At 39.4% G+C, this 18,580-nt stretch overlaps 1 protein-coding gene across 3 annotated transcripts in view; it reads right to left on the bottom strand.

The window, feature by feature from the left end:
* Positions 1-18,580, bottom strand: part of AAGAB (alpha and gamma adaptin binding protein) — a 107,076-nt gene that overhangs the window by 48,522 nt on the left and 39,974 nt on the right. For 2 of the 3 annotated variants that reach the window (XM_037833605.1, XM_037833607.1), the window contains exon 5: positions 11,997-12,080. The exons of the other annotated variant lie outside the window; for it this stretch is intronic. In XM_037833605.1, the coding sequence (XP_037689533.1) occupies positions 11,997-12,080 (84 nt within the window). The remainder of the gene's footprint in view (positions 1-11,996; positions 12,081-18,580) is intronic. 3 annotated transcript variants of the gene reach the window in all.

Here is an 18,580-nt window from a genome sequence, read left to right as displayed (position 1 = left end):
ATATGAAGCTAATAACTGACAGATTTGAAGGGAATATGGATAGTTTACTTTAACACCAGGAGACTTTAATACACCACTTTCAATAATGGATAGAACATCTCAGAAGATCAGTAAGAAGCACAGCACTTGAATGATATACTAACTAGACCTGATAGACATGAATAGAACACTGCAACCAACACAAACAGAATATACATTCTTCTTGAGTGCACATGGATCATTCCACAGAATAATCCATACTTTGGGTCACAAGACAAGTCTCAATAAATTAAAAAATTTTGAAATCACACAATGTATGTTCTCTGATCACAATGGAATGAAGCTAGGAATCAATAACAGAAGGAAAAATGGAAAATTCACAAATATGTGAAACTTAAACAACATAATCTCAAACAACCAATAGGTTAAACAGGAAATCAGACATGAAATTAGGAAATACCTTGAGGCAAAAGAAAATGAAAATACTATATACCAAAACGTACAGGATGCAGCAAAGGCAGTGCTGACAGAGATATTAATAGCTCCAAATGCTTACACTATAAAAGAAGAGAGATTTCAAATCAGAGACCTAACTTCAAAACCAGGAGAACTAGAAAAAGAAGAGCAATCTAAACCCAAAGCAAGCAGAAGGAAGGAAATATAGCTGAGCATGGAGATAAACAAAATAGAAAACTAAAAAACAGTAGGAAGAATCAACAAAACTAAAACTCAGTTCTTTGAAAAGATCAATAAAATTGACAAACTTTCAGCTAGAATGACAAAGAAAAAAAGAGAGAGACTACAAACAACTAAAATCAGAAATGAAAAGGGAGGCACTACTACAGCCCTGCTGAAATTAAAAGGACTATAAGAGGACAGATGAACAACTGTATGCCAATAAAATAGATAACCTAGATGCAACCTTAGAAACACACAAACTACTTACAATGACTCAAGAAGAAAGATCTCAACAAACCAATTACTAGTAAAGAGATTGAATAAGTCATCAAAAGCCTCCCAATAAAGAAAAGCCCAGAACCAGATGGCTTCACGGGGGAAATCTACCAAACATTCCAGGAAGAGTTAACTCCAATTCTGCTCAAACTCTTCCAGAAAAGCAAAGAGGAGGGAACCCTCCCTAATTCATTCTATGAGGCCAACTCACCATCATACCAAAGCCAGATAATGATACTACAAGAAAAGAAACCTACAGACCAATTTCTCTTATGAAGATAGCTGCAAAATATCCTCAACAAAATACTAGCAAACCATATCTGACAGCACATTAAAAGAATTATACACCATGATCAAGTGGGATTTATCCCAGGTATGCAAGGGTGGTTCAACATAAAAAAAATCAGTTAATGTAATACATCACATTAACAGAATGAAGGGAAAAAAACACATGATCATCTCAATTGATGCAGAAAACACATTTGACAAAATAAAGCACACTTCTTGATAAAAAAAAAAATTCAGAACACTAGGAAAAGAAGGAAACTTCCTCAATACGATAAACAGCATATATGGAAGGGCCACAGCTAACATCCTACTTAATTATGGAAGACTGAAAGCTTTCGCTCTAAGATCTAGAACAAGACAAGGATGCCCACTGTCACCAGTGTTCTTCAGCATTGTACTGGAAGTTCTCACCAGAGCAATGGGGCAAGAAAAAGAAATAAAAGGCACCCAAATTGGAAAGAAAGAAGTAAAATTCTTCCTATTTGCAGATGACATGATCCTATATACAGAAAATACTGAAAAATCCAGAACAAAGTTCCTAGAACGAATAAACGAGTTCAGCAAAGTGACAGGGTACAAGGTCAACACCCCCAAATCAGTAGTGTTTCTACATACAAGCAATGAACAATCAGAAGAAGAAATCAGGAAAAAATTCCATTTGCAGTAGCAACTACAAGAATCAAATATCCAGGAATAAGTCTAACCAAGGATGTAAAAGACTTGTACACAGAAAACTACAAAACATTGCTAAAAGAAATTAAAGAACACCTAAATAGATGGAAGGGCATTCCGTGTTCATGGATTAGAAGACTAAGTATAATTAAGATGTCAGTACCACACAAAGCAATTTATAGATTTAATGCAATCTCAATCAAAACTCCAACAACCTTCTTTGCAGAAATAGAAAAGCCAATAATCAAATTTAAATGAAAGGGTAAGGGGCCCCAAATAGCTAAAGCCATCTTGAAAAAGAAGAATGAAGATGGAAGGAAGATTGGGTGAAGGGAAAGTTCTAGTAATGGATGGTCGTTAGGGTACTGCAACACTGTGAATGCTATTAATCCCAATGAATGGTGTGCCTGGGAGGGTTTCAGATAGGAAGATTTATGTTGAATAAATGTTTCCACAATAAAAAGAAAGAGAAACTAAAGAGATTTAATGACAATTAAATGCAATACATGATACTGGATTGGATCTAAGAATGGAGGAGAAAAGCCTCAAAAGGGCATTACTGAGACATAAAATACTGAAATTTAGAATGTAAGCTTTATATAACCTTAAATTTCGTGAACTTAAAGTGATTACATCAGTGAATATCCTTGTTCGCAGGAAGTATACATGGAAGCATGTGTTCATGGAGTATGATGTGTACAACCTGTTTTCAAATATTCACAATATAGATGGATGATCGACAGAATGATACAGCAAAGGTGACAAAATGTTAAAATTGGTCGATCTAGGTATCTCGTGGTTGGTGGGAATATGCTGGAGCTCTCTTATGTGGTTTGCATTATTTTTGTAACTGTCTTGTAAGTTTGAAATCACATCAAAATAAAACTTTTTTTTAAGGCATAAGCAAACAAGGCCAAAATCTCAGTTACAATCATTACTTCCATTCAGTCTCATTAAATTCTCACTCATGCCAGAAGCATGCAGGCTGGGAGGGTTCTACAGCCAATGAACTCATCCCACTCTGCTAATGATTTCCAGTGCAACCTGGGTAAATCATTTAATAGCTCTGTGCTCAATTCCCTAACCATCCAATAATGTAAAGCAACACATCGTAATGGAAAAACACACAATCCTCACAGTCAGGAGAACTGCCCTCTGGTCCCACCTGTGCTATTGACTGACTCACTATGTGAATACAGGTGAGTCAGTCATCTCTCCTCTCTGGAGCCCAATTTTCCTCATCTGTAAAACAAAGAAGCCATACCAAACACATGTGTGCAGATCCTATGTTCTCCATGTCCTCTTCTGGTTAGCTCACAGGCATGATCATACCAAACAAAACAATGTCCTTTATTAAGTTCTACAAAGCTCAAGGACAGGTAATCTGGGTCAACCTAACCAGTATAAGACTTGTTCAATAAACTAGGGCACAGAAAAATACTGGGAAAAAAAATATTATTGCCCTCTAAGATAGCAGTCTCAAAAGTTTAGGCCAAGTACCTTCCTAACTTAAATTAGGCACAGTTGTCATTCACGAGAATTCATCTTAGCCCTTTTTTGAAGCCACATCTTCAGTCTGGATTATCTCAGTGTAATATACTCTGTAAATTACTCCATGCTATGTTCAGCAATGGCTTCATTTTATTGGTAATTGATATACTACTTTAAGCTTTAGGGAATGTTTGTAATTACAACAATCTGGGATTTAGGGAACCAAACAGTCCACATTTACTTTATACATACCTTATATCAGAGATTCCAATTAAATCCCTTTTCTGCTTTGGTTTTTCCAAACATATTAGACAATCCCCATTCTTCCCATAGAGAAAGCATTGCAGGCAGTTTTCACCACTGTTCTCAGCTCTATGACACAAAGTAAAAAAAATATCCTTTCCCCAAACTACCAGCATTAAAAAAAAGTTGTATTTACTGAGAATTATTAGGACATATCTTTGATTTTTCTATGCAATTAAGTGCTTCTGGGCCTGCTTCACAAAGTACTGAGCTACTGTGATTTGAAGCATTCAAACTAAAAGAGGAGACGATCATCTGGCAAGGATACTACAGACACCATGTACTGGACAAACTATAGTGAATTAAGTTTTCTGTCCCAATTGCAGTTGAGAGATACAATATCCTGATATTGTATAGACATGGTGGCTTACTAATTAAGTGATTCTCAATGGGGTCCAGCCAAATTAACGTCTTCAGTGGGTATGGGTAGCATCTGATATGTACTCCCCTACCTTCAGTGGGTCTCAGTTGAGAATCACTGGATTAAATTAACCTAAAATCTCCTCTATGAGTCTACTGATATTCTCATACTGACTATCTTTATTCAAAGGCAAGTGTCTAGGACATTTTGCTAGTCACCTAAAAGTTCCCCTAGTCATTTTGTCAGAAGTTTAGCTATTATTTCACTGTCATTTTCTCCAATACTACTGTCTTAATTCTCTGCAAGTTCAATATACATGTAGGTGATCCTTGTAACAATCTGAGTCACTGTTGATTGATTCCTCAGTGTATATTTCACTGCCCCCTCTTCCCCTTCAGCCATATATTACCATGGTCATATTAAGACCTTTTCAGTACCAAGAATTACTACCCCTCCATAATCTCAATTTCATGCATCCTGCTCTCTGACCACCACCCATCTCTCCAGTTCACTCCCTCCTTATAGTACCTTATCCTAACTATCCTTCAACTCTGCTGGGACCTTGAAACAACCATCTTTTCACTGACCCTCTCCCCACTGATTTCCTCTCTCCCCTTCTTACCCAGCTTAAATTCCATTATAATTATTCTCCTGGGTATTATCAAATCCCTTGCCTCTCCCTTGATATGATACACTCACTTGGTAAAACCACAACTGATTAAATCTAACTGACTAGTCCAGGCTTACATCCATGCATCTTAAGGTGGCTGTGGAAAACACGCACACACTCATGCACACACAGATGCACAAAATCAGGCTGCCTGGTTTCACTTTAAGTTTATAACCTCAAATTTCCAGTGGGCTCCTTAATGCTGACTAGCAATCCTACTTTACATCCCCGTGTTCATTAATTCTTTGCTCCTAGATAACAATTTCACATTTTCTTCTCTCCTCAAACCTTAACATTACTTTATTATTCTGCTCTCAGGTAATAACCTACTTCCTGCTTCTCTGAGAAAACTGAATGAGAAGAAACTTACACAGATTCCCGTATCACATCTTATCACCCAACAATATTTATACCCCCACATTCCCTTTTTGCCTTTTAGCACACATTTACTTTCCTCTTCCTAACCAAAGCCAATCCCAGCACTTGTACACTAGATCCAATGCTCTCTCACCCAAAGACATCATTCCAGCAATTCTCTCTTCTCACTGCTATTTCATCAGTTTTTCAATCTCTACTAGATCCTTCCCATCAACCTAAAAACATGCTGTTAAAACACTTCTCAACCTTCTCGAGAAATAGGCAGCTCCTACCTATTTTTCCGCTCCTCTTTGCTCCAAGGATTTTCAAAAGAATGGTTTATATTTGCTGTCTGCAATTTGTCTCCTCTTACTCCAACTTCACCAAAACATTCTCCTTGGACACTAATAACCTCCACATTGCTAAATCCAAAGGTCAATTCTCAGGTCTCGTCATACTTAACCCCTTAGCAGCATCTGGCAAACTGATCAATCTTTCCCTTGAAACATTTTGTTTCATTTTTGCTTCTAACACTTTATATACTCCTGGTTTTCCTACCTCACTGATCAGTCTCCCTTGCTGGGTCCTTTTCTTCTCCCTATCCTCTTGATGCAGGAATGTCTCAGGGCTTAGCACTTGACTCTCTTCTTTAACTACTAAACTTATTCCCTTAGTGATCTCATTCAGGGTCAGGACTTTAAATGCCATGTATGTGCCTCCACTACCCAAACTCCACACCTACATTCAACTGCATACTTTCACATGCGAGTTAAATAGCCATTGCAAACTTAACATGTCTAGAATCGAATAAGTGATAAGCCACCTCCCCCTGCCTCAAAGTTTGCTTCATCTGCAGCTTCTTCATTTCAGTTGATGATAAACTACTCTTCAAGTTGCTGAGGTCCAAATTCTGGAGTCATCCTTGACTGCTCCCCTCTCATACTTCACATCCAAACCATCAGAAAGTCATGCTGGCTCATGAATTTGACCATTTCTTATGCCTTACATTGCTAAAATCCTAATCTGAACCACCACTCTCTCTCACCTGGGTATCACAATAGCCTCCTAAAAGATCTTCTTGGTTCTTCCTTACAGCCACCATCTCTTCTCCACACAGCAAGCAGAGTGAACATTTTAACCTTAAGTCAGATCATGCCAATCTTTTACTCAAAGCCCTGCAATAGCTCCCCAGTTTATTCTGAGTAAATGCCAAAGATCCTATATTGGCCTACAAGGCCTATATGATCTGATCTTCCATTTCCTGGTAGCCTCCTCTCCTCCTCAGCCACAGTGAGTCCTTGATAGTCTCTGAACACTTAAGGCATGCCCTCACCTAAGGGTCTTTGCTCTAATTATTCCCTATGCCTGGTACACTCACCCCCTAGATATTCAGATGGCTAAATTTACCTCATCTTCTTTTGGAGGTATTCAAAACTTTTTGAAGGTATTATCTCCTGTTTGGGGCTCTCCCTTTCACTTAAACAACTCAGAGGCCATTATAGGGTTATTAATTGGCCTGAGACACAACAATATTGAAATTAGGACAATTAATAATCCTACAATGCCTTCTGAGTTGTTCAAGATGAAGGGAAAGCCCACATCTCTCACATTAAAGCAGAAGCTAGAAATGACTGAGCTCAGTGAGGAAGGCATGTCAAAAGCCGAGGCAGGCTGAAAGCTAGGCCCCTTGCACCCAAAAGTTGTGGATGTGAAGGAAAAATTCTTGAAGGAGATTAAAAGTGTTACTCCCAATGAACACATGAATGATAAGAAACTGAAACAGTCTTACTGCTAATATGGAAAAAGTTTTAGTGGTCTGGAAAGATCAAACCAGCCACAACATTCCTTTAAACCAAAGCCTAATCTCAAGCAAGACCCTAAACCTCTTCAATTCTATGAAGGCTGAGAGCGGTAAGAAAGCTGAAGAAGAAATGTTTGAAACTAGCAGAGGTTGGTTAATGAAGTTTAAGGAAAGAAGTTGTCTCCATAACATGAATATGCAAGGTGAAGCAGCAAGTGCTGATGCAGAAGCTGCAGCAAGTTATCCAGAAGACCTAGCTAACATAATTGATAAAGGTGGCTACACCAAACAACAGATTTCCAATGGAGGAAAAATAGACTTCTATTGGAAGAAGATGACATCTAGGACTTTCACAGCTAGAGAAAAGTCAATGCCTGGCTTCAAAGCTTCAAGTGACAGGCTGATGCTCTTGTTAGGGCCTAATGCTGCTGGTGATTTGCAGTTCAAGCCAGTGCTCATTTACCATTCCAAATATCCTAGGGTCCTTGAGAATTATGCTAAATCTACTGTGCCTGTGCTCTACAAATGGAACAACAAAGACTGGATGATAGCACATTTGTTTACAACATGGTTTCCTGAATATCTGAAGCCCACTGTTGAGATCTACTGCTCAGAAAAAAAGATTCCTTTTAAAATATTACTGCTCATTGACAATGTACCTGGTCACCCAAGAGCTCTAATGGACATGTACAATGAGATGAATGCTGTTCTCATGTCTGCTAACACAACATACATCCTGCAGCCCATGGATCAAGAAGTCATTTCAACTTTCAAGTCTTATAATTTAAGAAATACATTTCATAAGCCTGTAACTGCCACAGGTAGTGATTCCTATGATGGTTCTGGGTTTTCAATTTACCTTCTGGAAAGGATTCACCATTCTTGATGCCATTGAGAACATTCCCGATTCGTGGGAGGTCAAAATATCAACACTAACAGGAATTTGGAAGAAGCTGATTCCAACCCTCATGGATGACTTTGAGGGGTTCAAGACTTCAGTCAAGGAAGTAACTGCAGACGTGGTGGAAACAGCAAGAGAACTAGAATTAGAAGTAGAGCGTGATGATGTGACTGAATTGTTGCAATCTCATGATAAAATTTGAAAGGATAAGGAGTTGCTTCTTATGGATGAGCAAAGAAATGGTTTTTTGAGATGGAATCTATTCCTGATGAAGATGCTGTGAAAACTGTCTGAATGACAAAGGATTTAGAATATTAAATAAACTTAGCTAATAAAGCATCATCAGGGTTTGAGAGGACAAACTCCAATTTTAAAAAGAAGTTCTAATGTAAGTCAAATGCTATCAAACAGCATTGCATGCTTCAGAAAAATCTTTCATGAAAGGAAGAGTCAACTGAGGCAGCAAACTTCACTGTTGCCTTATTTTAAGAAATTGCCACAGCCACCCTTTAGCAACTACCACCCTTATCAGTTAACAGCCATCAGCTTCATGGCAAGACCCTCCACCAGGAAAAAGGTTATGACTCTCTGAAGGCTCAGATAATGGTTAGCATTTTTAGCAATGAAGTGTTTTTAAATTAAGGTAGGTACGTTGTTTTTTAGACATAATGCTATTGTACCCTTAGATTACAGTATAGTGTACACATAACTTTTATATGCACTGGGAAACCAAAAAATTCATGTGACTCAATTTACTGCAATATTCACTTTATTATGATGGTCTGGAACCAAACCTGCATTATCTCTTAAGTATGCCTGAATGTTTTCTCTACATCACTTATCATCTTCTAACATACTGTGTAATTTAGCAATTACTTGAATTGATTATTGACTCTAACCTCCCTCTAGAATGAAAGTTCCACAAGGATAGAAATTTTTATTCATTTTGCTCACTGATGTATCACAAGCAAACAGACCAATGCCTGGCACACAGTAAGTGCTCAATAAATATGACTGAATGAATGAAAAAACACTTGAACCTGGAACCTAAATTGTGGACCAGAAAGGGATTAGAGACCTACAGAAAAAAACTCAAATACTCTAGATACTCCGAGAGATTCAACTGTGCCCTAGACAATCAGCCATTTAGGAAGGCTATATTATTTCTTTCAGATCTTGTAGAGAATTATTCAGTACAAGCATTGGTGACCTTTTCATGTTAGACCATACTAGAAACAGCTACAAAGGAAGCACGGAGGGTGGTGCCCACTATTTTCACCTCTGCCTTTCAGTGACTCTATATGGGGCACTGCTTTGTCTTCTTCCTCTTGCTTTGAAAGTCAGAGGACTCAGAGATAACACACGATTTGGGAACAGGAGAAAGCACAGGAAAAAGTACATCAGAGGGCTAATGCAGCTTTCAAAATGCCTAATTTATTCTCATGGATTAAGCACAGAATTTTATAAACTAGAACTAGATGACTATCATTTATGTCAGTGGTTCTCAGCCATGGCTGCATATTAGAATCCCTGAGGCAATTGAAAAACTATTGCAGCCACCCCTCCCTTCTGATATAAATGGTCTGGGTGAGGCCAGACAGCATAGTTTTTAAAAGTTCCCCGGGGATTTGAATGTGCAGCCAGGACTAGGAGCCACTGATGGAGATTAACTTCATTTTACAGATTAAAATAAAAGCTGGAGCGTATGAAATCTACCTAAGGTCACACAGCTGAGTGGCAGAGATGGACTGGGAAACCATCTCTTGATTCTCTGGAGAAACAGCAGTAGAGGGGAAGCTTCATTACAACGCATAATTTGTAAGGCTGTGTGTTATAGTAGCCAAATGCAATAGACTTCAAAATTAAACATCTAAATTCAAATTGGAGCTCTGGTGGTCAAAAGCTCTTATTAGTTGGTTTATCAATCAACTTACCAATTCAAAAAACTTTTTCAAAGAAAAAAAGTAAGAGAGAGAAAGGGAGAAGATGAAAAAGATACAGTAGTAAAGAGACAGACACTTCCAAAGCAAATCAACTAGTCTGAGCCTCTGCTGGAGGACAAAATTCGAATATTCAAGAAAAGCCTGCTGAGGAAGGCTCAGCTCATAGGCACTCAGAGAGACCACCAGCAAAGCAAGGCTCTCAAAGGTCACAGGAGGGAGGTCACCCTGGAAGAATAATAATCCTACCATATATTCATATACAGCCGTGTCTGTACTGCAAGACGGGGGCTATACCAGGATGTCCTTCATGTTTCCTAAGACTTTGTGTTGCATCCAAATGTCATTTTATTTCCACATGCAAGGCCCTTCCTAGAGAGAAGATAGTTAAGTTTTCTTCATATCACATAGGCTAGGACCCTCTAAAATATGGAATTAAACTAATGACAATATTTTGGTTAATGGCAAACCAATATATCAGTACTGTAAAGAGAAAAGAAGAAAGCAAAGACAATTTAGGGCAAAGAACCATGAAACATGCCTCTGTGCTTTGCAGTTCTTCTAAGAATATTGTTTAGTGTCTAAAACAAGTAGAATGGCATTTTTGCAGAAAACACCTAAGACCATACTACCAAAATACCAAAACATGTCCAGTTCAGTTTCTAAATTTATAGCCATATAAATTATAAGGCAGTACTTCTTTAATGTATGAACTTGAGGGGTGGGATTTTTCAAAAAGTAACTGAAGCCAAAGAAGCCTTTCTGAAAATATTTCTCACAAGTATAGCAAGCACCACTAAATATAATTTTATTCTAAATCAATCCAATTTATATATCATATCCTAAACTTATTTTTATAGTGTAGACAGTTTAGAGTGATGCCTTACTATGGAAAATGTGCAAAAAGGATCTGCTGAATTAATGAATAAGAAAGAACTGAGCCTTAATTTGAGTTTGTTTTGGTAATAGCATGTTGATAACATAAACAACATGGATCTATGGGCTCTTATTTTTATTGCTCTTATTCTTATTGCTACAGTGGAGGGGAAGAGGAGAAAGAGGTAACTACGTGCTAGAAGGAGCCTCTCCTAATGATAACAAGGCTTAGATGAGACCTCAGGCAAGCTAAAAGAGCCCCAATCTTACTTAACTCTCACGAGTCTACCAGAAATTGAAGTATTTTACTTCTATAAAACTGATCTTCTACTTGACCCATTATCTCAGAAAGAATGGGGTGAGCTCACTGCAAAGGAATTCTTTTTTTCATTTGTGTAGTGTTTCACCTAGCATAGCATGCTTCTTGACACAGCCAAGTGCTGTAAGAGAAAAAAACACTATATAGAAAACAATTCCTAAAGGATTATAATAAGCCAGCACGCCCCAAATAGGCTTCAAACTGTATTTCATATCCAGCCTTCCACCCCATGGCTACTGCCACCACATTAGCCCAGGCCCCAACACATCACTTCTGAGCTGCTGCAACAGCTGTCTGGTCTCCCCAGTTTCAGACTCTACCTCCACCTCCTTCAAATGCCAAACCACCCTGCACTCCACCATCACATTAACCTTTCAAAAATGTCAGTTTCTTTGCATCACTCCCTTTTTAAAAAATCTCCAGTGACTCACCAATTCCTATAGGAAAAAGCCCAGGTTCTCCTCTCTAGCATTCAGATTGCTAAAATACCTCTGACTGCTAGGCAAGATTCCCCTAGTGACCTTAGAATGTATAACCATTATTCTCAGTGCCAAGTTTCCTCCTTGCTTGTCACTCTTCCCTTCACCAACCCAGATACTGTTCAACCTGAGAAGACTACCATCAAGACTCACTTTCTGTTTTAATCTCTCTCTCAACTCAAGCCCACAGCAACAGCCATTTCTCTGACCTCTGTGTACTTAAGCTTCTATCAGCCATCCTGCATTCATCACAGAGTGGCTTGCAAAGTTACCCGGCATTTAAAAAGTACATGCTTTGATTCCACAGCTAGAATATATATTCCTTAAGGGTACAGTCCATGTCTTACAATTTTGGAGGCATTTCTCAAAGCCACAGACAATGCTGGCACATTATAGGCATGCTATACATTCCTATCGAATTAACTATTAAACATATATTCACAAATCACAGAATACTACTTTTGGCTCTTCCTTTAACTGGGGACTTAAGAACTGGAACAAATCTACAGATTTCACATAATCCTAATGGTTCCACATATATCAGAAAAATTTAAAACTTAGAAGGATCAGGAGGAAAAAATGACTTTTAGTCCCAAGTCACTCACCATTCTTCATCACTACATTGGACCAGACATTGGCATTCAAGGCTTGTATAATTCGCTTTACTCCTGTAGATTCTGGGAAGTCATCTAATCAAGGAGAGGAAATAAATATATTTATACACACATTACACATACATATACATATACATTCATATATATGTGTGTATATATATATTCCCCAAGCCATATTTTCAAATAATAATGGCTTAATTATCTTCTTTGTTTAGTTGTTACTTCAACCTATAGTTTATGTAATAAGGAAATGAATAAAGCTTAGGGCTCCTGAAAGAATATTCTAGAAACTAAAACAATGAAATAAACACATAATATAAGAGATTTGTATAATAAAATCATTCCCATTGCCTCACCAGTGGAATCCACTCACATTCTCCTGAAAATGTAAGTTTCTATTAATTACATAATCTTGGAATAGCCAGAGATATCAATCTTGGTTATCTATAGAGAATGAAGTTTCCTAAAGGCAGAAATGGTCCTTTTAGTATGTTATAAAATCCTGTAAATGCCCCATCTTCTGTTGGGAACCAGAGAGTAACAATTATTATTTATGATAGATGTCCAAAGAACTTCTTATTCAAGAAAAGACAGTTTAAAGTAGGAAGTGAAATTACTGCAACCATAAGTGTAAGAGACAGGGAAAAGTTTATTTAAAAAACAAAACAAAACACTAAACTAAATATTATTACTAGCTGCTTCTGGTATTTGACTAATACTACTCAAAATAACAGGGCAACAATCCCAGTTAACAGAGCAATAATAAGGTGGTATTCTTAGCTACAACAAAGGTATGATTATGTACAAAAGAAATGGAGATCCATCTTATAAGCCGTACTGAGGATTATAAGACTACAAATGGAAAATAACAGAGGAAATACAGAACACAGTCCACCACATAGAACCAGTCTCTGGTGACCTGGCCCAGTCCTGGATGGTGTAACAGGAAGAACACAGAATCAGAAATCAGAAGACTCTGTCACTTATTAACTATTTAATTAAGGACAAGTCATCAAACCTATCCTGAAAGAAAAATAATGACACCACTCTATGTATACTTCTCCTAGAGGAGAGATGCTCTGGAACTAATGATTTACTGATAAAACCTTCCCATCTAGACTGGAGACTCCTTGAGGGCAGGAGTCATGTCTTACTTGAGTTCATTATTGTCAGTGCCTACCGCAGTGCCTGAAACATAGCAGACATGCACCAACCGTTTGTTGGATTGATGAGTGATTTTAAAAATACCACTCTAACAGAAATATGGAGAGGATTAAACTGAAAATAATCTACAAAGATGAGTTTATCATCAGCAATATTTGGATAAAGACATAAAAACCATGTTTATCTTAACTATGAATAACCCAGTTCTTGAAAGAATAACCAATACTTTAGGGGAAATAACCAGGAACAAAAAGCATGGTCTGAAATGAAAAGCTAAACCCAACAAGATGAAATTTAATACAAATAAGCATAATATCCTGTATTTACGTTCTAATAATACATATGAATAAAGAATGGGAGAATGAAAAGGAGAACCTAAGATGGCAGCTAGGTGAGACATGGAAAAAAAACACCTCTGTGAAAAATACTAGATAAAAGCCAGAAAGTGACCCAGAACACCAGTTCCAGTGATGCACCAGCTGGACAAGGACTGCTAAACCCACAGGGACCGTGCACTTGGTGAAACCAGGAGTCTGCATTTGGAAACGAGTGAGTGAGCCAGCTGAATGCCCAGCGGCTGCGCTGAGGTGTGGGGAAACTGTGGCTTGGCATTTGGAGGTGGACTAGTTCTTTTTTAATAAAATCCAAAAGCGGCTGCAGATATGGCAGCGAGAACCACACAGTGAAGCGCGGCAGGAAAGGGTTGTACAAAAGCCTCAATATCTGGCATGGAACATGGCCTTTTGTACACCAGCTGCTAACTGTCTCAGAGCAAGGAAGATAGAGGTTAGCCAAAAAGGGAAAAAACCATGCCCCTTGCAGCCATCTTCACAGCGAGCCGAGAACGCTCCTGCCCGGTTCAGGCAACACAGCCCAGAGATGCGCCAAGGGACCCAATGGGACAGAAAATGTTTCCAGCAACACGAGCACATGCCACAATACTGGGCATGGACAATAGCCTTAGTGCACCCACAGCTAATTGTCCTGGAGCTGGGAAGGTGGAGCTGTGCAAAAAGGGGGAAATTAACACATCCCATTCAGCAATCCTTACAGTAGGCTGGGAACGCCCCTGTACAGCCTGGTGGCCCAGAACTTCCTTTGAGGGACGGTGCGCACTTGTGAAGTAGCACAGCCGTCCCTCAGCAGAGGCCCTAAGAAGGGCACGGCTGGGAAGAGAGACCCATTCGGAAATCCCAGGGACCACATGCCAATACCAAGGACTTGTGGGGCACCAGAAGAGACAATCTGTGGCGAGACCGAACTGAAGGTTTAGACTCTTGGAGCAACCTTGAATCTCCAGGAACACCTGGGAGGTTTGATTATTAAAGCTGCCATGCCTCCCTAACTGCTCAGACACACGCCCCACATTCAGGGTGGACAGCACCAACAACACACCCAAACTTGGTGCACCAACTGAACCCCACAAGAATCAGACTCCCACACACCACAAAGACAAAGTTGGGGAGAACTGACTCAAGGGGAATAGGTGACTTGCGGATGCCATCTGCTGGTTAGAGAAAGTGTACGCTACCAAGCTGTAGATCTGACAAATTACGGACTGGTGTTTCAATAATCCTTCATATCCTAAAAGAACCCTATCAAATAAAGCAAATGCCAAGAGGCCAAAAACAACAGAAGATTTTAAAGCATATGATAATACCAGACAACATGGATAACCCAAACCCAAACACCCAAATCAAAAGATCAGAGGAGACACAGTACTTGGAGCAATTAATCAAAGAACTAAAGACAAACAACGAGAGAATGGCACAGGATATAAAAGACATGAAAAAGAGCATGGCACAGGATATAAAGGACATGAAGAAGACCCTAGAAGAGCATAAAGAAGAAATTACAAGAGTAAATAAAAAACTGGATGATCTTATGGAAATAAAAGAAACTGTTGACCAAATTAAAAACAGTCTGGATACTCATAGCACAAGACTAGAGGAAGCTGAACAATGACTCAGCAACCTCGAGAAACCCAGAACGGAAAATAAAAGAACAAAAGAAAGAATGGAGAAAAAAATTGAAAAAATCAAAACGGATCTCAGGGATATGACAGATAAAATAAAATGTCCAAATTTAAGACTCATTGGTGTCCCAGAAGGGGAAGAGAAGGGTAAAGGTCTAGAAAGAGTATTCAAAGAAATTGTTGGGGAAAACTTCCCCAACCTTCTACACAATATAAATACACAAAGCATAAATGCCCAGCAAACTCCAAATAGAATAAATCCAAATAAACACACTCCAAAAATATTCTGATCAGACTGTCAAATACTGAAGAGAAGGAACAAGTCCTGCAAGCAGCAAGAGAAAAGCAATTCACCACATCTAAAGGAAACAAGACGAAGTAGTGACTACTCAGCGGCCACCATGGAGGCGAGAAGGCAGTGGCATGACATATTTAAAATTCTGAGACGGAAAAATTTCCAACCAAGAATACTTTATCCAGCAAAACTCTCCTTCAAATCTGAGGGAGAGCTTAAATTTTTCACAAACAAATGCTGAGAGATTTTGCTAATAAAAGACCTGCCCTACTTCAGATCCTAAAGGGAGCTCTACCAACAGAGAAACAAAGGAGAAAGAGTGATGTAGAGAAATTTACCAGACATATAGGGAACATTACATTCCAAATCAACAGGATACACATTCTTCTCTAGTGATCATGGAACTTTCTCCAGAAGAGACCATATGCTAAGACATAAAACAAGCCTCAATAAATTTAAAAAAACTGAATTTATTCAAAGCACATTCGTTGACCACAAAGGAATACAAACAGAAGTCAATAACCATCAGAGTGGGCGGGGCAAGATGGCAGAGTGGTGAGGTGTACGTTTTAGTTACTCCTCCAGGGAAGTAGGTAGAAAGCCAGGAACTGCGTGGACTGGACAGCACAGAGCAATTTGACTTTGGGCATACTTCATACAACACTCATGAGCACGTCGAACTGCTAAGTTCAGCGAAATCTATAAGTTTTTGCAGCCAGGAGACCCACGCCCCTCCCTGCCAGGCTCAGTCCCATGGGAGGAGGGGCCATCAGCGCTGGGAATGAGGAGGGAGAACTGGAGTTGTGGCCCTTATCGGAAACTCATTCTACTGATCCAAACTCCAATCATAGATAGACTGAGATAAGACACCAGAGAATCCGGGAGCAGCTAGCCCCGTGGAGAGGAGATAGGGATTGCAAAAACAGCAAGAAAAACCCAAAAATAAAAGCGGAGGCTTTTGGAGTTCTGGTGAACATAGAAAGGGGAAGGGCAGAGCTCAGGCAGTGTCAGGCTCATATGCAAATCCAGAAGAAAAACCGGTTTCTCTATCCCCCTGGACCATTCCTTAATGGCCCTAATTGCCTTGTCTCTTAGCATTTCAATAATCCATTAGATCTGCAAGGAAGGCCTTTCCCTTTTTTTAAATCTTTTTCTCTTTTCCTAAAACAATTACTCTAAGAAGCCCAATACAGAAAGCCTCAAAGACTTGCAATTTGGGCAGGTCAAGACAAGAGCAGAACTAAGAGAGCTCTGAGACACAAGTCAATAAGCCAAGTGGCTGAGAAAATTCACTAAACACCACAACTTCCAAGAAAAGGGGGACGTCATGTCACAGCCATCATCCCAGTGAACAGGGAACACTCCTGCCTGTTGCTGGTCCCATAGCCCAGAGCTGCCCCAGACAACCCAGTGTGACAGAAGTGCTTCAAATAACACACGCACACACCACAAAATCAGGCATGGATATGAGTGTTCCCTGCACCCTCAGCTGGTTGTCCCAGAGTTGGGAAGGTGGAGCAGTGTGAATTAACACGTCCCATTCAGCCATCCTTTCAGCAGACTGGGAGCCTCCCTACACAGCCCAGCAGCCCAGAACAGCCCTGGGGGGACGGCACTCACCTGTGACATAGCACAGTCATCCCTCAACAGGGGACCTGGGGGTGCACGGCCTGGAAGAGGGACCCACTCACAAATCTCAGGGGCCATATGCCAATAGCAAGGACTTGTGGGTCAGTGGCAGAGACAAACTGTGGCAGGACTGAACTGAAGGATAAGACTATTGTAGCAGCTTCAAATCTCCAGGAACATCAGGGAGATTTGATTGTTAGAGCCACCCCCCTACCTGACCACCCAAACACACGCCCCATATACAGGGTGGGCAACACCAACTACACACCCAAGCTTGGTACACCAATTGGACCCCACAAGACTCACTCCCCCACTCACCACAAAGACAAAGTGGAGGAGAACTGGCTTGAGGGGAATAGGTGACTTGTGGACGCCACCTGCTGGTTAGATAAAGTGTATTCCACGAAGCTGTAGATCTGACAAATTAGAGGTCAGGATTTCAATTGGTCTACAAATCCTAAAAGAACCCTATCAAGTTAAGCAAATGGCAAGAGGCCAAAAACAAGAGAAAATTTTAAAGCATATGAAAAAAACAGATGATATGGATAACCCAAGCCCAAGCACCCAAATCAAAAGATCAGAGGAGACATAGTATCTGGAGCAGTTAATCAAAGAACTAAAGCTGAACAACAAGACCATGGCACAGGATATAAAGGACATCAAGAAGACCCCAGAAGAGCATAATGAAGAAATTTCAAGAGTAAATAAATAAGAGATCTTATGAAAATTAAAGAAACTGTTCATCAAATTAAAAAGATTCTGCATACTCAGAGTACAAGACTAGAGGAAGCTGAACAACGGATCAGTGACCTGGAAGATGACAGAATGGAAAAAGAAAGAACAAAAGAAAGAATGGGGAAAAAAAATAAAAAAAATCGAAATGGATCTCAGGGATATGATAGATAATATAAAACGTCCAAATATAAGACTCATTGGTATTCCAGAAGGGGAAGAGAAGGGTAAAGGTTTAGGAAGAGTATTCAAAGAAATTGTTGGGGAAAACTTCTCAAATCTTCTAAATACCATAAATACACAAATCATGAATGCCCAGGGAACTCCAAATAGAATAAATCCAAATAAACCCACTCCGATACATATTCCAATCACATTGTCAAATACAGAAGAGAAAGAGCAAGTTCTGAAAGCAGCAAGAGAAAAGCAATTCACCACGTACAAAGGAAACAGCATAAGACTAAGTAGTGACTACTCAGCAACCACTGTGGAGGTGAGAAGGCAGTGGCAGGACGTATTTAAAATTCTGAGTGAGAAAAATTGCCAACCAAGAATTCTTTATCCAGAAAAGCTCTCCTTCAAATTAGAGGGAGAGCTTAAATTTTTCAGAAACAAATGCTGAGAGAATTTGCTAACAAGAGACCTGCCCTACTGTAGATGCTAAAGGGAGTCCTACTGAAAGAGAAACAAAAAAAGGAGAGAGACACATGGAGAAAGGTTCAGCACTAAAAAGATTCAGTATGGGTACATTAAAGGATATTAACAGAGAGAGGGAAAAAC

The sequence above is a fragment of the Choloepus didactylus genome, chromosome 4 (genome assembly GCF_015220235.1).
Source record: "Choloepus didactylus isolate mChoDid1 chromosome 4, mChoDid1.pri, whole genome shotgun sequence".
Classification (NCBI taxonomy): Eukaryota; Metazoa; Chordata; class Mammalia; order Pilosa; family Megalonychidae; genus Choloepus; species Choloepus didactylus.
This window is presented reverse-complemented; position numbering and strand designations above follow the sequence as displayed.